The sequence below is a fragment of the Phycodurus eques genome, chromosome 11 (genome assembly GCF_024500275.1).
Source record: "Phycodurus eques isolate BA_2022a chromosome 11, UOR_Pequ_1.1, whole genome shotgun sequence".
NCBI classification, from domain to species: Eukaryota; Metazoa; Chordata; class Actinopteri; order Syngnathiformes; family Syngnathidae; genus Phycodurus; species Phycodurus eques.
In genome coordinates this window covers 505,066-533,058 of record NC_084535.1, presented here as the reverse complement: position 1 = coordinate 533,058, position 27,993 = coordinate 505,066, and the positions used below count along the sequence as shown (strand labels likewise).

Here is a 27,993-nt window from a genome sequence, read left to right as displayed (position 1 = left end):
ATTATACTTCCATTTTCTGAGCCGCTTACCCTCACTAGCGTCGTGGGTGTGCTGGTTCTGGTACACCTGAAGTGGGTGCCAGCCAATCACTGGTCAATTATTTCAATATTATTTCACGATTTGATTGGAGCAGAATCAGCGCTAGTCCCGCCCACTGGGTTTGGCGGCGTAGAATGGCATACATTTCATGATCCATTACGCAAGGGGTGCCAAACTGTGCCAAACTTAACTGTATAATGGAGTAAATAGTGAAATAGTTCAAATATTGATATGTTGCAAAAATAGTTAAATATGAATAAATGCAAATCATATAACACATTTGTTTGTTGATTTATTGATCTAAATTTGACACTCTTGGTCCTCCATATGGAAGAGGCCTGTCTCGTTGCACAAGACGCGGCCAATCACAAAAAGGCCTCAGCGGGTTGCTAGGCAGAGGCGGACGTCGGCGACCAATGAGGTGAGCGCACAGGAAGCCGAGCGTGACCGAGTGACATCCTCACAGCATCCGTTGAAGATCCTGGAAAACAACCGGAATGCCCAGCAAAATGAAGAAAGACAAGGTGAGCTTCGTTCCTCTTCGACGCCTTATTTTTGAGGCTCGGGTCTTCACACGGACTGGGCGGCTAACCGAGCTAGAAGCTAGCTCACCTGCTAACAGCTGCAACTGCGAGCTAACCGCCTGCCTGGGGAAGCAATAATAATCAAGAATAAAAAAAGAAATGACTGCCGTCGAGCCGTTCACTTGTTAGCTGCGGAGGGGGATGCGAAACCATGCTAACCAGCCAAGGTTTTTTCAGCTATGTCAAACAAGTGTAATGTGACGAAATATGTAAACGTCAAATAAAAAAGACAAAACAAAACGGAAACATGTCAGAGGTCACGAATGAAAATGAAATACGACTACAGACACTGAAATGGGAGCGACACCTCAAGGTTTTGATAACTTTCTCGGTCTTAGCAGCAGATATTGACTTTAAATGCAGTCCCAGGTCTTTCAGAAAGAAATGTACATTTGTGAATATTCTCATTCATCCAGGTCATTTCATTCCCAGTGCATTGAATCGATCACAACTGGACTGTTCTGTTTGTCTTGGAAGACGTTTCGCCTCTCTTCCCAGCAGCCTTCGTCAGTTCATCCAGACGAGCCTGTGCTGAACGTCGTCTAAGACAACCAGAAGAACAGTCCAGTTGCGATCGATTCCATGCCATGCTAAAAACGTTGCAGGAAAGATAAGAGAGGAATAAGATATGGCCATTCTCCCCTGTATGTTGTGTATCGACACTTCAGACGTACGCCACGGTGATAAATATAATATGCGTGCTTCAATTGGGCGTCAAGCGCCATCGGGTCTTGTTTCCCCTGAGGTGCCGCTCCCCTGCAGCCAGGAAGGCCCGTGAGCCTGACTGCTTGGACGGCGGATTGAAGCATTTTATAAAGCGGGGTGAAAACGTAACCATGAACGTCGTTCATCCATCCATCCGTTTTCGGAGCCGCTTCTCCTCACGCGGGTCGCGGGCGTGCTGGTGCCTATCCCAGCTATCTCCGGGCGAGAGGCGGGGTACACCCTGAACCGGTTGTCAGCCGATCGCAGGGCGCATACAAACAAACAGCCATTCGCACCTTCACACAGCAGAATGAGCACGCTCAGTGCAACTTTCATCAGGAAGGGCTTTTGAGTTTTGACGCAGGCAATTTTGATTCGCTAGCCCGCTGAACGTGGGCAATATTCGCTTCGCCACACCCTATCGGCGAACCTCGGTTTCGGGTTTCAAACGGGGTCACGCGTTTTTATGTGCGAGTGTGAATGAGTCAGAGTTCCAGTAAGATATTCCAGGTGATGGAGTCAAGAACATTACTGACCAGCAAACGTTAAGAGATTTGCCCAAAATCACAGTGCGCCAGAATGTTGAGTCTGGTGGGAATGGCCACTTCAACTTGCGAACCGCCCTAAATAAAAGCCTCTTTGTAGTCAGTGGGGCCGCCGCGCCACCCGTGCGCCCTGACGTCGGCCGTCCCGGCGACCGCTCCGTTGTTTCTTGATGTGCCCGCCGACCGGTCCAGGTCGTGTGCCGGCTCTCGCTCCCAAATCGGCTGACGTGGGCTCCCGCTCACCCTAACGCGAGAGAAAGGGATGAATGGAAGTGAACTTAAGGAGTGTGATGAATGAACCTTTCCCGCACTTGTCTCTACATTGAAACCGCGTTGCTTTTGGGCTCGAACAGGAAACGAGCAAAAGTGGCAAAAGCAGCGCCAAGAGCGCAGATGCCAACACGGACGCCAACAAAGACGTTCCAGTAGACGCCACCGACGAGGTGAGTGACGTCGGCTGACGTGGGCGATACGCGACACTTCCTCCTGCGGCGCTCGGACGGCGTGAATGTCACATGACCTCACACGTCGTCTTCTATTGGGCTTCCCGAGCATAGGTGTTAAAACTAGATAAGTCAGGCCGGCTGATCGTCGCGCCTACGTGGCGGCCATGTTGGGAAGGTCGTCGTTACCACGAAGGCAACGGCGCGCAACTCGTCGCGTTTAGATTTAGACGAACAAAAACAACTGCTTTCATGTATTGTAGTATTTGCCTGGCACTGTCTGCCCAAACGTGGATATTTCAGCTCACTTCTAACTTGAGAAAACACCGTGCAGTAAATTGCAGATGTTTTGACTGTGCGTAAACACACACACACACACACACACACACACCCACACAAAGCAACGTCAGAATTTGCATTTTATTTTGTAATTTTTTATTTTATTTTTAAATTGATGTTCATGCTGTGGTTAGGGTTAGTCAGTACTTGAGTAATTACTTCATTGTGTACTTTTTACTCTTACTCAAGTCATTCTTTGGAGGATTACTTTTACGTGAGTCACATGATTGTCAAATAACAGTACTATTACTTGAGTACAGTGTTTGGCTACTCTCCCCACCTCTGGAGTGGACAGCCTCCATTGTTACGTTTACGTTTAAGCGACATTTTTGCTCATCAGATCAGCTTGTGTTGTATTTGTTGCGCTGGTCTTTTGTATTTTCACGTTGAGGTGCTGCGGGCCCTGGTTGCGTAACTTCGTTGATCCGCCACGACATCTTGTATTCATTAGGAAACGCGGCTACATTTATCTAATTAGTTTACAGATGTTAAAGTTAAATGTATTAAGCGACGGAGGGATGTTTGGGATTACGTCACAACACAGAATGAACTAACTTCAAATTTAGCAATGGCCAATAAAAACGGAAAAATATTGTACTTCATATTTTCCTGGAGGATGCATTTGGGATTAGCCTTTGAAGTTGGTCATAGTGAAAAATGAAGTGAAACAGACGATGATTGTCGTCAAATTATTTTCCAGAATGAGAGCGCTTAAAGATGAGGATGCAATTCATGTGGCACAGCTTGAAGCTGGCATCGGGTGCAGGTGGAGATGGGCCTGGCTCCAGTTGGAGGCCAGAACAAAAAGGCAAAGGAATGAGGCAAATTTCATTTGAACCCTAAATTTGTACGTCAACACGTTTTCTGCGGGAAGAAAATGTGCTTATAATGGAAAATAATGTTTATTGTCCTCTTCAGAGTCTTCCAGATTGCTTAATTGATGTCAAATCAAAAATAGGGGATCCCCCCAGACCCCCCCCCTGCAATGTTTTTTTTTTCGTCACCTTTTTCATGCCTTTGGTGTTTGCATGTCTGTACAACTCACCGACAATCTTAAACTCAGAGATCCTGCCGTAAAATGAGTACAGGATGCACACACTTTTTTTTTTTTCACTCACCAGGCCAGGCAGGCCCCTTGACGACCCCAAGTGGACAAAATAATAACTGCATTTCGTGTGCATATTTTGTATTAGCTGGAAAAAAATATAAATATAAATATAAATAAATAATAAAATCAATATGTGGTCTCAACGTTGCATATTTTTGTGTATCGATAAACGAGGGACAACTGTAATCATATTAAGCAAACGGAGGCATAACGGAGCGCGACTAGGTTGTAAACGCTGTACGGCAGGTAAGCGTAGGACTCGTTTGAGCAGATTGCTTGGAACAAACCCGGGGAGACAGATTGGCTGTCAAGTGGAACTAGAAAGCCGCTACGACGGGCTACGTGTGTGCATTGTGTGTGCAGAGTGTGGGAAAGCGTCCCGCTAGTCTCGGCAGCGGTGGCGCGCCGCCGCCCACTCAGCTGCACAAGATCAAATATTGCGGAGGTCCCCAAGTGGCGAAGAAGGACCGACGTCACAGTTCGTCTCGATTCAGCATCAGCGGGAACAGAGAACTCAGCAAACTCCCTCCCCTCAAAGGTACGGGTCGCATCTACTGTACATTGTGCATGCAGTATTAACCTCCTTGGAAAATTGCGTCGTTTTCCCACTTCAATGTTTAAGCTCAGCAAACGGTGATCCTCGTGACACCGCCGGCGCCCAATACGTGCGTGTGTGTACGTGTTGCGTGTGTCACGTCGTCCTTTCTGTGTTCACGTTCAGATGCGGCGGCGATGGATCGCGAAGAACTTTTTGTGCAGAAGCTTCGTCAATGCTGCGTCCTGTTTGACTTCGTGAGCGACCCACTTAGTGACCTGAAGTTTAAAGAAGTCAAGAGAGCCGGGCTCCACGAGATGCTGGACTACATCACGCACAACGCGGACGCGCTCACCGAGGCCATCTACCCCGAGGCCGTCGGCATGGTCAGCGCTCGCACACGCTCGCACACGCATGCTTCGCAACTGTTGCCACGTCTTCTTTCTGTTTGGAAGATGACTTTGGTCACAATTACAAGTTAAGTTGCTGAAAAGATAATCGGAATTGAATTATTTCAATGACTTTCTCAGAGTAATATATACCGTATTTTCGTGACCATAAGGCGCACCGTATCAAAAGGCGCAGTGCAGTCTCAGTTACGGCATCGATTTCTGTATTTAACACATACATAAGCCGCATCGTATTATTGGGCGCATGCATGGTAAAACATGCGCTAGCTTAAAACATACGCTACCGTGCATGCACGCTAAAACATACGCTAGCATTTTTAAAAAGGCAGCGGGAGCAAAACTGAGTTCGGTTGTACTTTATTGAAGTATTCAACAATGTACTCATGTTATTTTTTTGATCAATCCTCATCCACAAATCCATCAAAGTCCTCATCTTCTGTATCCGAAATGAACAGCTGGGCAATTTCGCCATCAAACACGCCGGGTTCCCTCTCGTCATTGTCGGAGTCGGTCTCGTTGCCGGGGGGCTGTTCGGCAACGTTCGCGAAAGCTCGGACAACGGTCAAAGCGGGTACCTTAGCCCGGGCATCCACTTGCGAACCACGGGTTCGTTGATCTTGAATTCTCTGGCGGCTGCTCGATTCCCACGTTCCTCCGCGTAACTGATAGCTTGCAGTTTAAACTGTGCTTCGTAAGCGTGTCTCTTCGTAGTTGCCATTTTCAGGGGTCATTAGCCAAAGCGATGTTGTTTTGCACAATGCACATACCATATACCTACTGGGGGCGTGCCTTTAGCCTCCTCTTTCACGCGCACCCTTTCCCCCTTTAACGCCCGCATGCTGTCCTCAGTCACGTCCGCCTTTCCTCTATATAAGCAGCGTGTCGGCAGTCAGTCAAGCGGAGCGCTCATCCGTCACACAACAACATTTACACATTTTGGAACTCGGTGCACACATAAGGTGCGCCGTCCATTTTGAGGAGAATTTAAGACTTTTAAGTGCGCCTTATGGTTGTGAAAATACGGTGTGTGTGTATGTATATATATATATATATCCATCCATCCATTTTCTGAGCCGCTTCTCCTCACTAGGGTCGCGGGCGTGCCAGCTATCATCGGGCAGGAGACGGGGTACACCCTGAACTGGTTGCCAGCCAATCGCAGGGCACACCTAATCAAACAACCATTCGCACTCACATTCACACCTACGGGGAACTTAGAGTCCTCAATTAACCTACCATGCAGGTTTTTGGGATGTGCGAGGAAACCGGAGGGCCCGGAGAAAATCCACGCAGGCACGGGGACAACAAGCACAGGCGGGGCCGGATTTGTACCTCGCTCCTCAGAACCGTGAGGCTGATGTGCTAACCAGTCGCCCACCGTCCCGCCATATATATAATATGTGTGTGTTTGTATTCGCCATGCACAAATACATGTAGCGTTACCTTTCTGATGCATGCCTGCTAAAATAATCCGACCCGAGTGAGGATAAGCGGTACGGAAAATGGATGGATGGATGAAAAACAATACATTGTATAAACGTACCATCATAAACCAAAAACCCCTTGTAATTCCTTCAAGGTCCTGTATTTTGCCAAACCAAATTTCTCTAGTGTTTGGGATATATTATTATCTCTTTCTCGAGCTTATCAACGTCACTAGCGAAGATCTCCGCCTACCTCTCCGCTTACGAGCCAGCGCTGTCAACATAACAAACACGTGTGGGTCTTCTACACGGAGGCAACCAATCAGAAGTACGGGGGCGGTCTTAGCCAAATCTGGACAAAGCAGATGCAAAACTGGCAGAGGGGCCATTTCTAGACATGGATGACAAAACCAAGTAGGGTTGAGACAGATAAACCTATTTGACCGGATAGCCGTTCGTCAAGGCGAGAGATACGACAGTATCAGTAGCGGACTTCTCAATCGATACAAAATCCGATGGGGAGCCTTAGATAAATCGAATGTCGAGCTGTGGATCGGTTATCGCGAGACTAGGAACCGCTTGCTTGAGGTTAGCGTTTTACTCTTAAAAACGACGCCAGAGCACACGTAGCGACCCTTGTGCATGCTCCTTGACAACATAGCGTAGCAACGCAGCAACGTGTTTTGAAAGGACGGATGTAAAAATCGCACTAGTGAAACTACCGATTCACAGAGAACGGCTTTCAACGCATCAGGGAAACAAAAATCCAAAGTCTGGACCGTTTTTGGATTTTATAAAAGAGACGGGCAAATCGATTAAAGCCATGCTATTTGCAAGCTATGCGGAGCAGCTGTGAAGTACTCCGGGTCAACAACTAATCTTGACGTTCGTGCCACAATAAAACACGGTGACGAGTACGGTGAGTTAAAGTCGCGCAGCCAACAGGAGCCTCCTAACAGAGCTATCACACCGCGAAAAACAGCGAGCGTTATTCCCACCTATTTCGGAAAACTCGGCCACAATTCGGCACGAGCGAAGGAAATCGCGGCTGCGATAACCCGTTTCATTGCCAAGGGCTTCTGTCCGTCCAATGCAGTTGAGTGGGATGGTTTCCGGCACTCGCTGCTTCCCTTAGAGCCAAGATATGCATTACCATCCCGAAAGCGTATCACTCACACATGTATGCCAGCGTTGTATGCTCAAGTGAGGAGCCACGTTGAAGAAGAGCTTGCAAAAGGAGAGCGAGGGGCAATACAAACGGATACTTAGATGTCATATGCAACGGAGTCATATGTGACCATCACAGCCCACCGTGTTACTTCAAGTCGGCAGCTAAAGTGTCGCCCACCGGGAAGAATATAGGTACTCTGCTGAAACAGGCATGCATTGACTGGAACCTTGTCGATAAGAATCTATCCCTGGTTACGGACAATGCCAGTAACATGGTGTTAGCTGGGGAGGAAGCAGAGATGATGCTTTGCACACACCATGGATCTTGCCACACAGAAAGCCTTCAGAGCGAACACGGTAGGGAGCAAGGTTGCTGGGAAGAGTGAGGAGAGTTTTTTTCACCACAGTGTTAAGGCGGCTCATTCAAGATGTGACAACCTGTCGCCACAGCTCCTATGACATGCTTGAACACGTTTTGGAGCGACAACCTGCTTTTTCTGCTGCACTCCTGTCCAGGGATCTCAGAAACGGTGGAGATGTGAACACTCTCAGGGACGAAGATGTTTGCAATTGTCAAGCTGATGGCAACGGTCAAACTTGTGACCATGACCATGTCTGAAGACAAGCGGCCCATACGTTCGATGATTTCCCCAGTCAAAGCAAAGCTTCAAAAGAACTTTGAAGCGTCAGATAAAGACACGGCGGTAATCAGAGCGATGAAGCAGGCTTTCACAAATGACTTGGAGAAACGCTACGCAGGCCTCGATGATCTCTTTTACACTGCAGCAGCTCTGGACCCCCGCTTTCAGGCTCTGCCCTTCCTGAGGGGCAATGATGCTGAGAGGACATTCACAAGCATCTCAGCAGAAGCTACGTCCTTGAATGAAAAGGTAAGGCCCTCAAGTCAACACTCAACATACTGTCATTTACTCCAAGTACATGCTACACTATATTCTGATTCTGTTATGTCAGTCTGCTGTGCTTTGTTGCTGTTACTGGGTTTACACCGAGTGGGGGTATAAAAGTATATCATATATACTTTTATTTCTAGGCAACAGGCCATCCAGCTGAGAAGGGTCCAGTGCAGACGGATTCATGTCAGACTCACCCTGCCCATGAAGACCAAGACATCACCACTGATAGACCCCAGACCCATGAGATACCAACAGGTTTGTGTGTGTATCTTTGTGTGGAACGTACAGGTTCATCTCAATAAATTACAACATATTTGTTATAATTTATCAATTAGAATATAGCATACCTCAATAAATTGTGCAACAGAAGCCTGCAGATGATGATAGATCTGATTGGTAGTGGAACTATGTGAGGCTTCATTCTATGTGCCTATTGCGTTTTCCAGCTAATAACCTTCCTTGCAAAAAGAAGAAAACATCAGCTCTGGACCAGCCGTTCGGAGACGACTTTGAAGCGAGGAGCACGGCAGCTAGATCTCTGATTGACCAGGCCAGGGATGAAGTGAGGAGGTACAGAGATTGTGAGACTTTGCCCCTGAAAAGCAACCCACTACAATGGCGGAAAGAGCAGCAGGACCTGCCATTGCTGCCATCTCTCGCTAAACAATATCTCTGTATGCCGGCCACCAGTGTGGCATCTGAAAGGGTTTTTTAGCACACTGCGGGAGATATTGTTTCCGAGAAACGTAGTCTACTCAAACATGAGCGTGTGGATCAGTCGATCTTCCTCAAGAAAAATCGGCCCTGCAAAAAAAGATGGGAACAGTGATGATGAATTCATAAAATATGCAAAGCATAAGCACAGAACAGCACAAGCATCAATTCTGTAAAGGACAATAGCAGGTTTTTTTTTGGTAGGGTTGCTGCTTACAATTGTCAGTGTGTAATTTGTTTACGTTGAAATGTTGCATTTTGTCAACTGTTGTGTTCAGAGCACTCGGCTATCTCTAATCAGGCTGAAGTGTTGCCCGTTCTTTTGTGTTCACAACACTAGGCTATACTCAGGCCTGAAATGCTGCACTTTTATTACCTACCTAATTTACCATTTGTTCAAAACAGTAGACTATACTCAAGCAGGTTTGTGTTGTTGACCCCAAATCGACTGTCTTCTCCCACTGGACTTGGAAGATTAATTTCAAGTCGTTACATATTGAAGACGGGTATGATCTGTTTGACTGTACATCCATCCATCCACCCATTTCTGATCTCATCCAACAAAAAGTATGTTGCTGTATGATGTATTTAATCCATGTCTCATAATAAATACATTGACATGAGATTTTGTTTATTTTTTACAGTGCCATAAAGCAACAATGCTCGGGGATAAGTCGTCTTTTACGTTTGAAAATACTGTTAAAATGTCATTTTATAGAATTGGGTTCTTTACGATGAACATCTACATCAACAATAACAACAGTAGCTTTTTTCCATATCGAATCGCTCCCAAATTGAATCGAATCGTATTGAATCGTTTCACCTTTAAAGAAATCGTTTTTTGTATCCAATCGCAACCCTTCTAACTAGATATGTATCGAATCGGCCTCATGCCACAGATTCCCAACCCGAGTTTTGGGAAATGAAATTGACACTGTTATACGAAGTCCATGTTAGAGAGTCTCTCTACGGAGGTCGAAAAAATATGGGACCTTTAAAAACTGTCCGCGACTCATCCGCAACCCACTTTTGCGTCCCGAGCCCCCAGTTGAGAATCACTCAACGTTGTTGTACACACGGGACTTGACTAACTGGATTGTTTCTCGGTATTGACGCTTTTGTTTTTTTCTTTTTTTTTCTTTGGATTGTCAGTTTTCAGTGAACTTGTTCCGGACTCTTCCGCCATCCTCCAATCCCACCGGAGCAGAGTTTGACCCCGAGGAGGACGAACCTACGTTGGAGGCCGCCTGGCCTCATCTGCAGGTTGCCGCTCACCAAACTGGACCGGACTCTGTTGCTCCAAACAGAAGCGGACCGCGTTGTTGTCCAGCGAGCCCAAATGTCTTTTGAGTGTCGTGTGATCTTTCCTCAGCTGGTTTACGAGTTCTTCCTTCGCTTCCTGGAGTCTCCGGACTTCCAAGCCAACGTGGCCAAAAAATACATGGACCAAAACTTTGTCTTGTCGGTAAGATCCCAGATCTGAGGCAACATGGCTCTCGGTCTCAGGTGGCTCAGTTCTCATTCAGGACTTTCGAGTTCTCAACTTTGAGGTCTAAGGTGGACTGTGCCTCTGCCTCTTTTTCAGCTTCTGGAACTGTTGGACAGCGAGGATCCTCGAGAAAGGGACTTCCTGAAAACCATCCTGCACCGCATCTATGGCAAGTTCCTGGGCTTGCGTGCATACATCCGGCGGCAGATCAACAACATCTTCTACAGGTCGGCCGACGCCACGACGGCACACCTCGCGCAACTCTTTTACATGCTCACAAACTTTTGTGTGGCTTAGGTTCATCTACGAGACGGAACATCACAACGGGATCGCAGAGCTGCTGGAGATTCTCGGGAGGTAGGGTGCCACCGGCACGCACGGCCTTGTGGGAGGACGCACTTTGACCCGTGTGCGTACGTGCCTCTTTTTTTAGTATCATTAACGGCTTCGCTCTTCCACTCAAAGAAGAACACAAGATGTTCCTGATCAGAGTCCTTCTGCCCCTTCACAAAGTCAAGTCCCTCAGCGTCTACCACCCGCAGGTTGGTGGACCTCCTCACATCACAGCGGGCTGAAAAATGATCACATCACACCACACGTACTTCCCGATGGCAATGGCTCCGATGGCACCACGAGTAAACGAGGCCTTCCGTGTCATGTGACCAAGACATAGCCACGGAGAAAGGAGGCCCTATGGCGCCAATGACCATTTTCGCTTTCTTTCCTACCAGCGTAGTTTGAACGTGTGAAGTGTCATTCCAAAAGACAACGTTACGTGAGCTAGATTGATTGATTTATTTTATATACAGATGTGCTCTTTTGATGCTGAAATGGATAAGGTGCTGTAGAGTTGACATTATTACGGTTTGCTGAATGACTCAAAGACAAGCCAAGCAAACATTTGACATTTGCCAAAATGCGTTGGCAATCGTTCAGAATCACTAGAATTAGCAAGGTGACAATGACAAATGAGACAGTCTGTCAAAATGCCTAGTCTGGTTGGAAAGGTCACTTCACCCTGAGTACGATGCAGCAATCATTTTGAAAATCGGAGAGATTTGGGGGGGAAAAAGGTTTTCGTGTGGTATCGCCTCTAGAAAATCTGGTCCAAGAAGACCTTCAAATTCAAGGTAACGCGCAGAACTTGTTCATTTCTCAACATATCTCCTCGAACATTTCGTCCCATCTGGTACTCGGTGAAGCCCTCCTCCGATTAGCTGACAAGTTTCCGTTCAAAATGTCCTCCAATAAGCCGGTGCGGGCCAAAAGTCCCAGGGAGGGGTTCTGCGAGTGGAGGCGTCAAGATGGCCGTGACATTTCAAACGGCGTCACTTGCGCTAACAAGTCGACTTAAAATAGCTCAAATTGAACATTATTGCTGAGGAGCATTCAAATCGCTCACCAGTTATCAAGAGTTTTTTCCTGAATTGATTTGTTCTGGAGGATTTCAGAGGCATTTGAAGTGCTCGTCCCGTCATTTTGAAAGAATTCCATCCACAAAGAGGGCGGATGTGTCATGTTGCCACTGTGAGAAAATGTCTTTCAAAAAGTCAATGTTGGTTTGCTTCCCCGTCTGCCCCTTCACAAGTGGCTACTACGTCTTGCCGTCGGCTCAGTAGGTAGAGCGGGTCGTCCATTGACCGAAGGGTCGCTGGTTCCAATCGTCGGGCAAGACACCGAACCCTACTTTGCTCCCAGTGGGCCTGGCGGCGCCTTGCCTGGCAGCAGTCGCCTTTTGGCGTCTGAGCGAGTGGGTGAATGTGAGGCTTTATAAAGCGCTTTGTAGCTCAAGCGCTATAGAAGTGCAGGCCAGCGTTGCTGTACAACCTCACTACGTTGCAAATGATAGTTTTCTCTGATTTTCCTAAATAGTGGATACAAATGACAGTTGGCATAATTTTCATCAATCATCAGACCATAATTCAAAACAAACCCACCAACAATAACAGTATTTTATTTTGGGAGAAATAAAAAAGTCCACTGTTGCAAATGATGATGTCGAACAAAGTTTTGACTTTTTGGAGAGTTTCTGCTTGCTTTCTTTTGTTCACGAAAGCACGGTTCTTCTTTTTGTACCGTGGAAGAAAGTGGTCAGCCAGAAAGTCCAGCCTGTTTTTCAGATGTCGTTTTTGGGACCCTCAAGGGGCCAACAAGCTCTCTCCCCACATGTCTCCGCCAGTCAGTAGTCTTCCGTCCCGCCTGGATTATCGCAACTCTCTCCTGTTTGGCCTCCCCCACAAGTCACTACAAAAACTACAGCTTCTCCCAGAACTCTGCCGCCCGCCTGTGTTATCACCTACAGGACCCCCTACTGCATCCCATCTGAAATACTTATCTGCACCTTCAAGGCCATCAATTACCTGGCCCCGCCAGTCTTGCTAACCCCCTTCACCTTGTCTTAGATCGTCATCCTCATCCACCTCACTGTCCCTTCTGCCCATCTGTGCCTTCAGCGTCTTTGGAACTCACGACTACCGGACCTGCCAAACACAGACTCCTTAACCCTCTTCAAATCCAATATCAAGACACAGCTTTTCCAGACTTTTAACATCCATCCATCCATCCATCCATTTTCTGTCGCGCTTCTCCTCACGAGGGTCGCGGGCGTGCCGGAGCCTATCCCAGCTGTCATCGGGCAGGAGGCGGGGTACACCCTGAACGGGTTGCCAGCCAATCGCAGGGCACATACAAACAGACAACCATTCGCACTCACATTCACACCTACGGGCAATTTAGAGTCTCCAATGTATGCATGTTTTTGGGATGTGGGAGGAAACCGGAGTGCCCGTAGAAAACCCGGGCAGGCACGGGGAGAACACGCAAACTCCACACAGGCGGGGCCGGGGATTGAACCCGGGTCCTCAGAACTGTGAGGCTGACGCTCTAACCAGTCGCCCACCGTGCCGCCACTTTTAACATTTCCCATGTCATTTTCAGTTTTACTTGATCTTTTATGGTCTGTTATTTCTGTTGTAGCACTTGTTTCTTTGAACTATGTTTGCACGGTGACCTTGAGTGGCTTGAAAGGTGCCTGTAAATAATATGAATTATTAGTATGATTATCCTGCAAAGAAAGTCACAAGTTGAATGGATGTAGCCTTTGTGAAGCTGCTATCAAATGAGGGGTTCTATGTCAAAATGTAACTCTTTAAGATATGAATGATTGAAATATATTTTGAATTCAGTAAATAGGAGCTGCGAATGCTGCAAATTCAACAAATGGCTATTTTCAGTTCTTTAAAACCTATAAAATGTCTTGAAACACTGGTGTGTTATAATTTGGAGCAGAACATTTAAAGGTTATTTTTCCCAAAATATTGTTATCATTGGGAGGTTTTTTCAAAAAAAACGTTTGAATTATATTCTGACGGTTGATGACTTGAAAATTAATGCCGACTGTCATTCATATCAACGATTTACAAATCAGAGAAACAATAATAATTTGAAACGCGGTGTAATTAAGATATCCACTCCATTTCTCTTCCCCAACCCACAGGTTTTGCTGGATTTATTAAGATTGTTTGGGGGAAGGAATTCGAAAACAAAAGTAAACCTTTTGGGGTGTTTCTCGGTGCTGCAACAGTTGCGGGAGTCACTTTGTGGTGCGTGCGCGTGTGTTGGTTTGCAGCTGGCGTACTGCGTGGTCCAGTTCCTGGAGAAGGACAGCAGTCTGACAGAACCAGTGAGTGCGCACCAGTCCCTCTTCTCCCCACTGCCCCGGTAACCAGATGCTAATGCTCTTTGACCTGTGACCCCCGGTCCAAGGTGATCTTGGGGCTGCTGAAGTTCTGGCCTAAGACTCACAGTCCCAAGGAAGTGATGTTCCTCAATGAGCTGGAGGAAATCCTGGACGTCATCGAACCCGCCGAGTTCATCAAAGTCCACGAGCCGCTCTTCAGGCAGCTGGCCAAGTGCGTGTCCAGCACGCACTTCCAGGTAACGTCACACACCACACAATTTCCTCTTCTACTATGCCTGCTAAATAAACTCTGGTCCACTGACATGGTTCAGACCGCAAGCAGTAGTTTAATTGGTGTTTAATTGTTTTCTTCGAGTTCAGAAAGACTTGACCAATCAACCAGTGTGCAACAACTCTTCTCCTCCACACATTCAACTTTGGTGAACACCATTTTGCAGTGAAAAACCCGAACAAAAATCGACAACTACACACTGTACAATAATGACATGCGCCACTAAGACACTCTCCTCGTAACATTTGTAGCGAGCCACGAAACGGACTTGTTAGCATCAGCTCAATGACGTCAAATAAAGATGAAAGATTAACGAACTCCCCATTCTATTTCATCCATTCAGAGCACTGGATGATCCCGCTAGTGCATGCGCAGGTCGAGATTTGAATACCACCTGTGGCGTGATCAGCTCGTAGGGGTCGTTTGATGGCGGAATTTTTGCAACCAAGACACTGTTCGCCGGGAGGTGGCTTCTTTTGGTGAGGAGGATGCGCTTTCCGTGGTGACTTTTGACTCACATTTTCATGACGGCTTTGGAGGTGCGCTCACTGGCTTTGAAAAATAGCTCCCATACCTCCATCTGATCTTCGGTCGGCGTGGCCGAAGAGTGGCTCTTGCACGTTTGGAGTTGACTGTACCCGCAGCGCAGTTCTCAGGCCTCAGCGTGTTTTTTAGGGGACACATTTCCCGCACTTCCTTCTCGGTCCCTCCCTCCAAGGAATATATTGCGGCACCACAAGCGTGATGGCTGGACACGAAAGCATTTTCTAGCCCGACGTCTGATGGATGGCTTCTCGCATCGATGCAGAATGTGTCCGCATTTGGCCTGGACCACATGCCGTCAGCAGAACAGGCTGTGGCTTCCCTGATCGTGGCTCCTGATGAGGCTCTGTGCTCTCGTGCCATCCCGGGACAACTTCTGTACTGGGCTGCCAACGCACCAGATATATGGGTGCTGACCACGTTGTTTCGGGAATACTGACTGCGCTTCCTCCGCCGGCTGCCAGTTTTCGAAGTGACTGTCATCACGTACCCGGTAAGGGCCCTGGGACTCAACCCGAAATAGCGAGCTTGTCGGACAAGGGGGATATTTGGCATGTGAATCCTCGGCAGGACACGGGGGGGTTTTATTCCAGGTACTTCCTCGTTCTGAAGGAGACCGGAGGCCTGCGTCCTGTGCTAGACCTGTGGCGTTTGAAAATTATGCCCTATCACATGCTGCTCACAACAGAAGTACTGTAGGCTCTTTGTCAGGGTGAATGGTTCACAACCATAGATTTAGAAGATTCTTTCCACGTACCCATCGCTCGCCCACACTGGAGGTTCGTACAATTTGCTTTTCGAGGATGGACCTCTTGTCTCAGCTGGGGGGATGGATTGTGCATCCCCATCCCGATCGCTTCCAGCTCGGGGTGTGGGCACTACAAAGCCCCCGGGTACTTCATTCTCACAGTACGGCTGTGATGGAGGGCATACGATTTCCAATGCTTGTGCCCTTTCCCCACGGCGCTTGTACCCAAATAGGTGGAAGGTTTTTGATGCATGGTGACACAGTCATGGGCTGGTTACTGTCCACTGCCCGGTTTCCGCCATTTTGCAGCTCTAGCAGGAGCTCCTTAATCAAGGACGATCGCTGTCCACTCTTAAGGTGTACATGGCTGCAATCTCTTGTTGGCATGCTGGCAGTAATGGTACCACCGTGGGCGCCGATAGGAGCATTTCCTTTTTTTTTTAAGAGTGCCAGACGATTTTATCCGCCAACAATACCAGTGGCTCTGTCGTGGGATCAATAGTTGGTCCTAGAACTCCTGCGGGCTCCTCCATTTGAACCTATTAGCCAGGTGGACCTGAGGTGGGTGTCAGATAAGACTTTTTGGCTTTTTGGCTACGGCTTTAGGTAAGCGTGTGAGTGAACTGCATGCGCTGTCCATCGACAGAACCTGCTGTCAGTTAAATACTGATGGATGGTTCATCAGGATCAGAATCATCTTCATTTGCCAAATAGGTCAAAACCACACAAGGAATTTGTCTTCGGTAGTTGGAGCCGCTCTAGTACGACAACAGACAGCCATTTGACTGAAAATTCTTTTGAGACATAAAAACACAGTATGAAGAGTCTCTGAGCAATAAAAGGTTACCAGTAATGTGGTAATGCTGCATTTTTGTATGTATTATTTTTTTTTGACAATTGTGCAAATGATGCAGAGTCCTCTAGCAATTTAGAGAAGTTTGAAATGACTAATTCATTTCAAACTGCTTTTTGAAGATACGGCTCACATCCTGTTCGTGGGTGTGGGGTGTAAAATTGTCCTTTTCAAATCTGCAGGAGAAGGTTTTCAAGTCGTCAGCTAGTCCTTTATTGTTCTCTGCTTGGGGGGGATAGTCGCTTGTAGTTGGTTAGCGATTGTAATCCACGGCAGACTGATTTGAGTCATTAGCGGGAAACTGTTTTTCTAGCTTTACTGCATCATTTTTCTTTGTGATGTTAATCTCTTTCGTCAGCTGGTTTGTAGCGCAATTACTCAGGGCCCTGCCCCCACTTCGATATGCGTCCTCTTTAGCCTGGTGAAGTTTAGCAGTGAACCACACCTTTTGTTATTGAACGTGCGACATGACTGGTGGTACACACACTTCACAGAAACCGATATAGGATGTGACAGTGTCCGTATATTCATTCATCCAGGCTGCCAGTTGAAGTTTCAAAGACACTCCAGTCTGTGCAGTCTAAACAGCTTTGACGTTCTATCTTTGCTTCATTGGTCCACTTCTTCAGTTTTCACCACAGGCTTCGCACATTTAAGTTTTTGCCTGTATTTTGGTATTAAGTGAATTAAGCAGTGATCAGACGAGCCCAGAGCCGGACGAGGGATAGCACGGTATGCGTTATATAGCGTGGTATAGCAGTGGTCTAGAATGTTGTTTTCCCTGGTGGTCCGATACCCACGCCCCTCCCTTTTGGACTAGTCGGGCACTTCGGTCGGGCTAGGGGACCGCCCTGGGTCCTGGGGAGTGGGCGGCGTCCCCCTACCTGGGTCCACCCTTCCTCGCCTCATTGTGCTCGCTCAACGACTCGGTACACCAGTTGACTGACATGCATGGATATGGTGTTCCTCACTAATAAGTTCCATAGACACGCTATAGGCTTGAATTGCTTGTGCCGGGACCACTGATAATAATAATTATAATAGTTATATTAAGATATCAACTCACGGTTCTTCCTGGTATTTAGACACTATAAAAGCGTCCCACCGCACCACTCATCAGTAGCACTGCCTTGCTCATTTACCACATCCTGTCCTGCCCTTTTCTGTCCTCTCTCATCTTGTCCTATGGGTTAGTTGTTGCATGTCCTCAACGGGGGTCCCCCCTTCCACAAATAAAAACACGTTTTGACTTTGTAACATTACTTATGAAATATCTAGACTAACTATTGTTCTGATGTGGTTCGCGTTCCTATTCCCCTTGTCCGTTCAGTCCTTGTCTGTCCCCTAAGACCCTTTTCTGTCCGGGTGCATTTTCAATGAACATCAGAATAATTAAAAAAAATGTATAATAATAAGCAGAGGGAGTATTTTAAACTCACCTGTTGCACAGCAAAACTGTTCCAGCACAAAAGACGTACAGATCCACCATTGTGCATGGCCACGCAGCTGAACAGGACAAAAATAAATTGTAAAAAAAAGAGAGAAATTGTGACACGTATCGAATCGTGACCTTAGTGTATCGTTACGGCCCTACGTACCATTATGTTTACTATATTTACATGGAAAGAAAAGTGACACCAAATGGCCACTAGCAACAAGTGAACAGTAAGCCACCAATACTCCATGCTAGACAGCATGACGTCAACCACGTACATCCATCGTCTGTTTCACAACTAAAATGAGACACTATGAGACTATTAAACTTCAAGAAAGATTAGGCTACGTAGCAGCGATGCCACGGCTGCACAAGATGTAGCTAGTCGTTTTGCAAAGATCCCAGACCGAGGAAAGAAATGAAGCAACGTCCTCATGACAGCGCAACATTCGGGGTCTGATCACATGACATGGTGAACTGCACAGTCTTTCTTAAAGGGCACAGCACACTTGAACAGAAACAACTGAGTTGACTAAGAAAATATTCACAGACAGCAAACAGCAAATCTGAGTAACAGTCGATTCTCTGCATAACAGAGGCAGGCCCTGCCTATAGCAAGGTATATTATTTTTAAATTCAGGAACTTAAATTCAGTCACAAGTTGGACGTGTCACGATGATGATGATGATGGTGACGGGTACACGCTTAGGTGGCAGAGCGCGCTCTGTACTACTGGAACAACGAGTACATCATGAGTTTGATCAGTGACAACGCGGCCGGCATTCTTCCCATCATGTTTCCTGCCCTCTACAAGAACTCCAAGAGCCACTGGAACAAGTAACACGCACACACACACACGCGCACGCAAGCAAGGAAAGACGGGAAGTCATGTGAGGGTCTGTTGTGTGCCTGTCAGAACCATCCATGGCCTGATCTACAACGCTCTCAAACTCTTCATGGAGATGAACCAGAAACTCTTTGACCTCTGCACTCAACAGTACAAGAGCGGCAAACACAAGTGAGAAGCGTCAACGTCACGTGTCGGCTCGAAACAAGACTAAATCGACAATGTGCTTGCTTGCTTTGTTGCATTTTTAGAGAAAAACACAAAATGAAGGAGAGGGAGCAAATCTGGAGTAAACTGGAAGAACTGGCAAGGCACAATCCTCAGGTACGCTCAATCATTTGGCCTAGTGACACTCAAAAGTGCGGTACGAGTGGCTCCTTCTAGTGGTATTAAATGTTCAAACTCTGGGTACTATTGCATTGGCTTTAACTTTTTTTAATCAGTGCAGTACATATGTCAAGTACAGTTCAGTTGTACTTAACTCGCGGACGTTGGCACCGCGCGATGACAGAGCTTGAGATAGACTTAACGTGTTTTGGACGCCTCGCTGAAATCAACAGGTGGTGGGTTCGCGCCGCAAGCATGTGGAAATATTTGACGAGTAAGCGAGGTCATTTGCAAAATATGCAAGTCTAATTTGAAATAAGACAAGCACAAGTCCTACTAATGGACGGCCTATGTGAAGAAGCTAAGCGGGGTTTCCCATGTATAGATTTTTTTGTAATTGTGGCGGGCTGCCGCAAATCCATGTTGGCTTTTGTTTGCTCCTTTTGTATGTGTGCTCATGATCCATACCACAGATTTCCTTTCTGGTACGAAACGGAAAAAAATAGTTCCTCAAAATGACTGAAGTATCAAAAGTATCAAAATTGAATTTTGAGAATCGATCTTCCGGTAGCAGCGACATCGACATTTGAGACCGTATCGATCCTCCCCCACGCCATTGACGCCGCTCCAGCTGGCATAATGGCTTCTCGTCACAGCGCACACTGTGCTGTTTTTATTTGTATTTGTGTGTATTTTCTCTTGGAAACGCCACTCCGTGTTGGACAAAGCCTGCGTACACTCGTGAGGACCTTCTGAGTTTAGGATTACGCCCCGAAAAGACTATTACGGAAGTGGACCAAAGCTGCAGCGCCGAGCACGGCGAGTATTCACCCCCACCCCCCACGCCCCCGATGCGCAACTCAACTCTGTTGACTTCTTTGTCCACAGTGATACAGATTTAAGGTTGTGTAAATGATCTTTGTGAAACAAAGAAGGATATATATGCAACTGTTAAGTCTCATGTCCAGCATTAGTATAGGACAGGGTCAGCGTCCCACTTGACTTCGTAATGCCACGTGACTCATACTGACACCATTAAAATCATTTTGAAAAACTTCCAACAAAAGTATTTAGTTGTAATTTTATGGACTGTCCTGCAGGTTTTGACGACGACTACTTTTTTGTAGTCAAGATGGCGGCACGTACATGCGCAGCGGCTGCTCTCTGTCCCACACAAAGTGTTTTCGTGATTTTCGTCTTACACGTCAGAGTGTTTTAGTGCGCGTCATGTCGACATGTTCCAAGGCGCAGATACAGTCGGAAGCTTCTGCTCGACATCAACAGAACTACTTTTACGGAGTTAAAGTCTACTCTCACTGAGGAGCTACAGAACTGCGGTCTGCTCCGGGTGCCTACAACAGCTGCGACCCCCACTCCTGCGTCGCGCCCGGAGTGGAGGCGCCACGAACGGCGAAGGAGGAAGCGGAAACGGGGCGAGCGCGGAGGTATCCGAGCTAGGCTAGCGGCTAAACCGCACAAGCCGGCTATTCCCTCCATCGTGTTAGCCGACGCACGCTCTCTGGACAACAAGCTGGATTACATTCGACTACTCCGCGCTACCCGTAAAACGTGGGAGAGTGCCGTGTTTTTGTATTTGTGGAAACATGGCTTAACAGTCGCGTTCCAGACGACGCCGTTCAGCTCGACCGGCTAGCGTGCTACCAAGCGGACAGAACTCTTGCGGCGGCGGACTCTGTGTTTACATCAATGTTGCATGGTGCCCCGCTCCTGCATCGCGCCCAGAGCGGAGGCGCCACGAATGGCGAAGGAGGAAGCAGAAACGCTATGCTGGTCAGTCAACACTGCTCACCCCTACTGGAGTTTAGGGCTCTGAAGTGCCGGCCGTTTTATTTACCGAGGGAATCCGCTGCCATACTGCTTGTGGCAGTCTATATTCCTCCAAACTCCAGCAATAACAGGAGTGAGGCGCTAAATGAGCTATAACAGCTGACGGCCCACCCAGATGCTTTCCTCATCCGAACTGGGGACTTCAACAATGCTGGCCCCAAGGCAGTGTTTCCAAAACTGTACTCAAACATCGACTTTCCAAAACGGGGAAATAACACTCTGGAAAATGTCTTTACCACCCTGAGAAGGGCCTACAAGTCCCCCGCCCCTTGGCGCCCCAGACCATCTCACTCTTATGCTAAGGCCAGCTTACAGACCACTGGTTAAAGTCTCCCAACCAGTTAGGAAACGGGTACGAGTGTGGCCAGTAGACAATGGTCTGCGTGGGATGGCCCTCTTCGTCGGTGGTTGTCCGGCCTAATGGGCCCGACCTGCAGGAGGCATGCCTCTTAATCATTCGCTTAGCACACGCTCACACCATTCACTGTATATATTTCTCCCACTAAACACATCTGGGCACATACACATATCAAAGGGTTCCTGGGGGACCGGTGTCAGATCGGGTTGCAGCGCGTCTGTGCTGTTTCCCGGTCCGTGCGCCCTGCCCCTCGGCCCTGCCTGCGCCCCTGGATTTTAAATGCATCACACACACACTCCCCATGTTTTAATGCACCACATACACCTATCTCTGGGGGGTGGGGGGTGGGTTGGCTGTTAGGCAGTAGCGCCTGGCAGCCTTGCCCCCACCCCCTCGGTTCACCGACCTCTCCAGATTTTAATGCACCACACCACTCGGGGGGCACTGATACACGGGGTAGGGCCAATGACTGCCAGTCGGGGACCTGGCAGTCACAGTAACAGGGGGGGAGGTGGGTCTCACTTACTTGCATGGCGGTGCTCCTGAGGCCGGGATGACTGCTTGGTGTTGGGGCTGACCTCTCATGGCCCGCGGTTGCTCCTTGGTTTCCCTCGCCCCTTATCGTTCCCTTGTCGGGTGCCCCTATCCGCCCTCCTTTCCAACAAACAAGGGACACTCTCCCGCCCTCGGACTGGGTGGGGACTGGCTGCATTGCGGGCCCTGCGGGTTGGGCGTCTTGCTCTCCTGGGAGTGGAGGGGGGGGGGGGGGGGCGGTGGGTGGGGTCTGGGGGATGGTTGTGGGGGTGGCATTGGGTCCCTGCGGCCCCCACTGTATGGCCGGTTGTCGGGGCGCCTCGGTGGGGCCGGCGGACCGCCCCGTGTCCCGTCCGCCGGGCGGCTCTCGGTGGACCCCTGGGCCTGATCCCGCCCCTCGATTGATTGGGAGGGGTCCTCAGCCGCCGCGGTGCGGCCACAGCAATTGAAGGACACCTGTGTCAGTCTTTGTCCATGTAAAACGGTGTCAATTCATCCGCAGGCACACACCCGTCGGAGTCTTTCACCGGGTGTGGGGTCACCCACTTACTGCGACAAATAACTCATGAATATGCACATCGCTTGCGTATCCCCTCACTTATACTCTCGTCCTGTAGACTTTTATAATTTACGTAACGAATGCCACCAGACTTCAGTAGTACAGTCGGGTTCACGACCCTTGTCCTGCATGCTTCTTCTCCTGTCCTTGTCCTGTCCTTCCATCACAGCGTGTAGCACTGTTTACAATTAGTCCTTTGTCTTTTGTCTTTGTTTCTTTCTCCCTTCTTGAAACTTTGTTCTGTTCGACTGATCAAGTCTGATTCTCAATAAACCTCAATTATAATACCACAGCGGAAGCTTCAAAACTGTTTTCCGTCCTGAAAGGGATACAGATTTTTCATTCTGCTTGACCTAAAAGCCGAACAGGACAAAAAGAAATAAATAAATATGATTTGCATATTTAAATGTGGGCGTGGACAGGGAGGGGTCAGCTACTCCAACACGTGCGCTCAAATCTACGTCGATTGGGATTTTGGAAGGAAATGTGCTTGGATTCATGCAGCTTCATACAGCTTGGATATTTTTGCGCGTACGCCGTTTTCTGGATTTGAGCGTACGCCACGTTTCAGTAGGAAATCCACGCAAGTCTTTGTACACGAGGCCCCTGGACTCTAAGGACTCATGTGTCAGACTGCTGTTCATAGACATCCGCTCAGCATTCAATACTATCAGCCCTCAACAACTGGTCTACAAATTGGACCGGCTGGGGCTCAACACTTCGACGCGCGACTGGCTGCCGGCCTTTCTGACAGGGAGACCGCAGGCAGTACGGGTCGGCAGCAACACATCCAGCACCGTCACTCTGAACACGGGGGCCCCTCGAGGTTGCGTGTTGAGCCCCCTGGTCTTCACCCTGGTGACCTATGACTGTACACCGACATACAGCCCCAACCTCTTCATCAAGTTTGCAGACGACACAACACGTTGCTGACCACAGGGTGGGTCTCGACAACAACGGCGACGAGACAGACTCGAGGAGCGAGGCGAGCCGCCTGGCCGGGTGGTGCACGGACAACAATCTCTCCCTAAATTTGAAAAAAAACCAAGGAGATCGTTGTGGATTTGTGGAGTTCGCACTCCGAGCACGCTCCCCTGAACATCAACGGTGCTGCGGCGGCGAGAGTGCGGAGCACCGAGTTCCTGGGAGTGCACATCACCGAGGACCTCTCCTGGACCAGCGACACCTCATCGCCGGCCAAGAAAGCTCACCGGCGTCTGTACTTCCTGTGCAAGTTGAGAAGAGCCAGAGCCCCAACCCCCATCACGTGCTCGTTCTACAGAGGGACCATAGAGAGCATCTCGACCAACTGCATCACTGTGCGATATCCTGCCGCAAGACTCTTCATCGCATAGCGAGGGCGGCCGAGAAGATCATCGGAACCCCTCTTCCCTCCCTGCGGGACATTTGCTGCACCCGCAAAGCCCTCCGCATGGCGGGGGATGCCACCCATCCGTCACACAGCCGATGGCAGTCTGCGGGCCAGGACTCGCCGACTCAAAGACACTTTCCTTCATCAGGCTGTCAGGAATCTGAACTCTCTGCCCGCGCTGTCCCCTGTACCTCTTCTGTCCTCTGCCCACCTGAACTCTGACCCTGACCAGACTCAGGGTCGCACTCGGGGTTTTGTCATGTCATTTATATACACGTATGTCTTATTTGCCTCGGTTCTCTGACCTTGACTATGTTGTACACGTCACCTGATCTTTATTTTCACATTCAATTCCTACTTTTTATACCTTATATACCATAGTTTTATTTAGCTTTTTATATCGATGTTATTATTTGCGGGCCCTCGGGGACCGTAATGTCAGTCCCGTGTGTGTTACGCATATTGAAGAATTGACAATAAAAGTACCTTGTACCTTGTACATGGTTACAAAAAAATCCAGTTCTGCTCGTTCGCTAACAATTCAACGTTTTATGTTCAAATCATACTCGTCCCCGTCCCCCTTCATCCAACCCCCATGTATGCTGATATTAAGTTAGTTATGCTGCTGCTACGTAAATTTAAGTACAGCATTTATGAAAAGTCAAAAAACAGAATACTTGCAAACACATTCACGCCTTTTGCTATGCTTTGCTTTTATCCGAACATGTTTCCATTATGTCTTTTAAAATGACATAAAAGAAATGACCTGTTTAGTCAGGCACTGCTTGTTGCAGACAAACTTCCCGTTCACTGTGAATTATTTTGCAGCTCTAACTTGTCATCGTACAAATATACGGCAGGCCAGTTACGTAAGACTACACCACATGGTCCAGTGCTATCAATGGAAAAGTTAGTGTAGAGCCCTGTTTTTACATTTTATACTAATTCCTTTGTATGTACATGCATATTATTATAAGGATGATATTTTATTGTAAGTTATTCAGTCAGTGTTTGTTTAGCTTGAAGCCCCGGCCTGCCGCCACAAATACATTCCACGGGCAAATTCGCCAAAACGCCCCTCCGGGAACAGTCAAGAGATGGACAAAGTACCGTTGTGCCCGCTTGCGTGACAAACGGGAGACGTCGATTGTCGTGATGAACGCTTAGCGTCGGCAAACCAAACATCTAACAAGCGGACCGGCGTCGGCGGCGGTGCCGGCGCAAAGCGAGAGTGAGGATTGGCCGATACCACCTCCGATCCGCATCACGCCATCCATTGAATCGCTTCACGGTAACGCGATATATCGCGATAAAAGCTTCAGTTTAAAAATAATCACGGATGGGTTGTTGTTTTCGTGAATATAATAAGTGCGTTATCGGCCTTACGTACAGAGTTGATATTATCGATCCTAAGAGCTTTTACTGCATACCAAAGTGACCCGAAGCTCGGCAAAAACTTCGGCTCGGCGATTAGGCTAATAAAAAGGTGAAAACCTACTGACAATGGCCGCCTTTACGCTTTATATATGATTGATGATATTAGATAGCATAATTGTTTCTGATTTAATTTTTAGAATATCTTTGTGGCGGCACGGTTAGCACATGTGCCTCACATTTCCGAGGTTGCGGATTCAAATCGTGCCCCGGCTGTGTGGAGTTTGCATGATCTCCCCGTGCCCGCCTGGCATTTCCCCGGGTACTCCGGTTCCCTCCCACATCCCCAAAACATGCACGCTAGGTTGATTGAACACTCCAAATTGCCCGTAGTGCCAATGCTTGTTTGTTTGTTTGTATGTGGCCTGCGATTGGCTGGCAACCAGTTCTACCGCCCGTAGATAGCCGGGTCAGGCTCCAGCGCGCCCGCGACCCCCGTGTGGAAAATGGATGGATGTTATCTTTGTCTAAGTGAAGGGAGACAAGCAAAAGAAAAAGAACCAAAAAACGAGTATATATTGAACGTACTGTATTTATTTATTTCTGTTCACATAATCGACACAGTCAATAATACAACTATTAACGAAGGAGGTGGAGGGAGGCTTCGGTGGATCTCAAAAGTCAACACACCCCTTTCCAAATGGCGGAGAAGAAGAAGAATCCTGATGGTTTATTGTCACGTACATGCACACGAAATTTGTCGTCTGCATTGAACACATACACGTACACACGTTAGTGGAACACACTGGGCAGGGGGCAGCCGAAGCACCCGGGGAGCATTTCGGGGTATCGGTGTCTCGCTCGAGGACGCCGCAGCCGTGAGTCCGGGGGATGTTGGCGGACGGTCCGGTCGGGGTCTTGAACCTAGGTGGCACGCGGTGTGGCCCAATGGTTAAGACCTCAAATGGCAGGTTTTGGGAACGCTACAAGTAAATGTCCATCAGATTTCAAAACACTCTGGCTACCGACTATATTCAATAACACGCACTTTACGAATCTAGTCTGCGATACGAGTGTTCGCGTGACTTTCAAGTGATTGCGTGTTTGCTTTTCCCCAGAGTGAGAAGCTCCTCCCCCCGCTACCCAGACTCCACATGCAGGAAACGGTCAGTTGTCCTCATTGCTCCGTCGGTGTTGTGCGGTTGGGTTTGGATGTCCTGCCTGAGTGAAATCAGTGCGTGGATGTTGTCCGTTTCTTTAGTGACGGCTCCCAAAATGACAAAGCATCTTACAGTCAGTACAAGGAGAAATAAACCCCCCATTTTGAAAAGTTCTTCACTCAAGTGGAAGTGGAAGATTTACTTGTGTCACAAGTGGCCGCAATCTTGATGGAACTGGTGTACATGAGCTCTTCTCACCAGTAACGTTCCTCATTTGCACTATGAATTGGACTTTTTAGTCGTCACGCTCATTTTGACAAATCTAATTGGAGAACCCCTCCCTGGGAATTTCGGCCCGTACCAGCTTACTGGTGGATATTTTGAACTGAAACTTGTCAGCCAATCGGAGAAGAGCTTCCCGAATAGCAGATGAAAGGCAAGGGTCCGGGAGATACGGTGACGAATAATCCGGTTCTCCTGTTTGACTCCAACTTGAAGGCATTTTTGGCCCAGAGTTTCTAAATCGAAGTCTGAGTTATTTATGTAAGATTTTTTTCCATTTCTTTTTCTGCATTTCAATGTCAATGTTCAATATTTAGAGTTAAAAGTTTATTGATCTTTACAAGGATAGAGTTGAATTATTATGCTATTAGATATATATCAGCGGACTAAAAAAACCATCAAGGATACGATGGTTTATTGTGATAGTTTGTGGGACAATATATGTTATCCTGACGGCCGATCGAACCGCACTCGGTCAGCGTTTTGGCAGAAAGCTCCGTCGCCTTTGCTGCTTTTTGACCGTGTGTGTGCTTATAGTTGTCTAGCGCATCATCCACGGACGCTGACGTTCCGACTATGGAGGACATCCAACTGTTGAAGAGGGCGGTAGCGAGTCAAGCGGCGCCGGTAACGACGAATCAATCGATCAATCGATTCATCCATCAAGCAACCACTTAACCCGTGTGTTCACGTGCGTGCGTAGGCTGCGAAGGACTCGAGGACGGAGCCCAAGGTGACCCGGAGGAAGTCGGACCTCCCTCAGGACGTTTTCACCATCAAAGCTTTGGAGGCGCACAAGAGGGCGGAGCACTTCCTCACAGCCAATCAGGAGGCCCTCAGCTAATAACCGAGCGCCAGGCTGCGCCTACTCGATGACACGCACCGGTCGCTTCCACTGGCCCCGCCCCCTGTGTGATCTCACCCAGGTGCAGGAAGTCGATCTTCAACCTTTCGTGATGCAATAGGGTTGCCATGGAAACGCCCCCCCCCCGCCGCCGCTTTTGACTGACGTCGGCCGGACGAGCGGCTCGCACGGCGACGCAGGCCTTGTGTCTGCTTAGCATGTTAGCTGCATTCAAAAGCCAAAAATTGTCCGTTGGTGTTGAGGGTCATTCTCATATAATTTGACCAATAATGGGGAAGGAAAAAAAATCAAAACATTTTATTTTGCACTTTTTCTTGATGCTGCCTCGGTTTTCTCCCCGGTAAATGTCTCCTATGCTGAAACGGCCACACTTAAAAGTCCTATTTTCAAAACCTTATTGATGATTTCAAATTCATCGTATTGGACCACTGAAACATACTTTTTGCATATTGGTAAAGACAGAAACAACTACATAAAAATCATGTGAGTTGCACCATT

At 48.0% G+C, this 27,993-nt stretch overlaps 2 protein-coding genes across 4 annotated transcripts; both read left to right on the top strand.

Annotated features, from left to right (window-relative positions):
* The first annotated feature begins 46 nt into the window (after positions 1-46).
* ppp2r5d (protein phosphatase 2, regulatory subunit B', delta) lies at positions 47-27,993 on the top strand. Of its 3 annotated transcripts, none has more exons than XM_061689264.1 (17): positions 47-563; positions 2,227-2,316; positions 4,127-4,301; positions 4,485-4,684; positions 10,083-10,193; positions 10,303-10,395; positions 10,516-10,646; positions 10,717-10,776; positions 10,853-10,961; positions 14,048-14,101; positions 14,185-14,355; positions 18,679-18,806; positions 18,886-18,987; positions 19,068-19,140; positions 19,872-19,962; positions 26,307-26,354; positions 27,168-27,210. In XM_061689264.1, exons 1-16 carry the CDS (start codon positions 537-539, stop codon positions 26,309-26,311), a joined length of 1,620 nt encoding a protein of 539 aa, XP_061545248.1. In that variant the 5' UTR covers positions 47-536; the 3' UTR covers positions 26,312-26,354; positions 27,168-27,210. The 3 variants fall into 3 exon arrangements, with proteins under 3 accessions (XP_061545248.1, XP_061545247.1, XP_061545246.1); XM_061689262.1 differs by lacking the exon at positions 19,872-19,962 and adding an exon at positions 27,334-27,993 and having other exon boundaries at positions 49-563; positions 27,168-27,257; XM_061689263.1 differs by lacking the exons at positions 2,227-2,316; positions 19,872-19,962 and adding an exon at positions 27,334-27,993 and having other exon boundaries at positions 48-563; positions 27,168-27,257.
* LOC133409385 (uncharacterized) lies at positions 7,886-10,069 on the top strand. The gene is made up of 3 exons (XM_061689265.1): positions 7,886-8,192; positions 8,354-8,471; positions 8,663-10,069. The coding sequence occupies exons 1-3, from the start codon at positions 7,908-7,910 to the stop codon at positions 8,929-8,931; spliced, it is 672 nt and encodes a 223-aa protein (XP_061545249.1). The 5' UTR covers positions 7,886-7,907; the 3' UTR covers positions 8,932-10,069.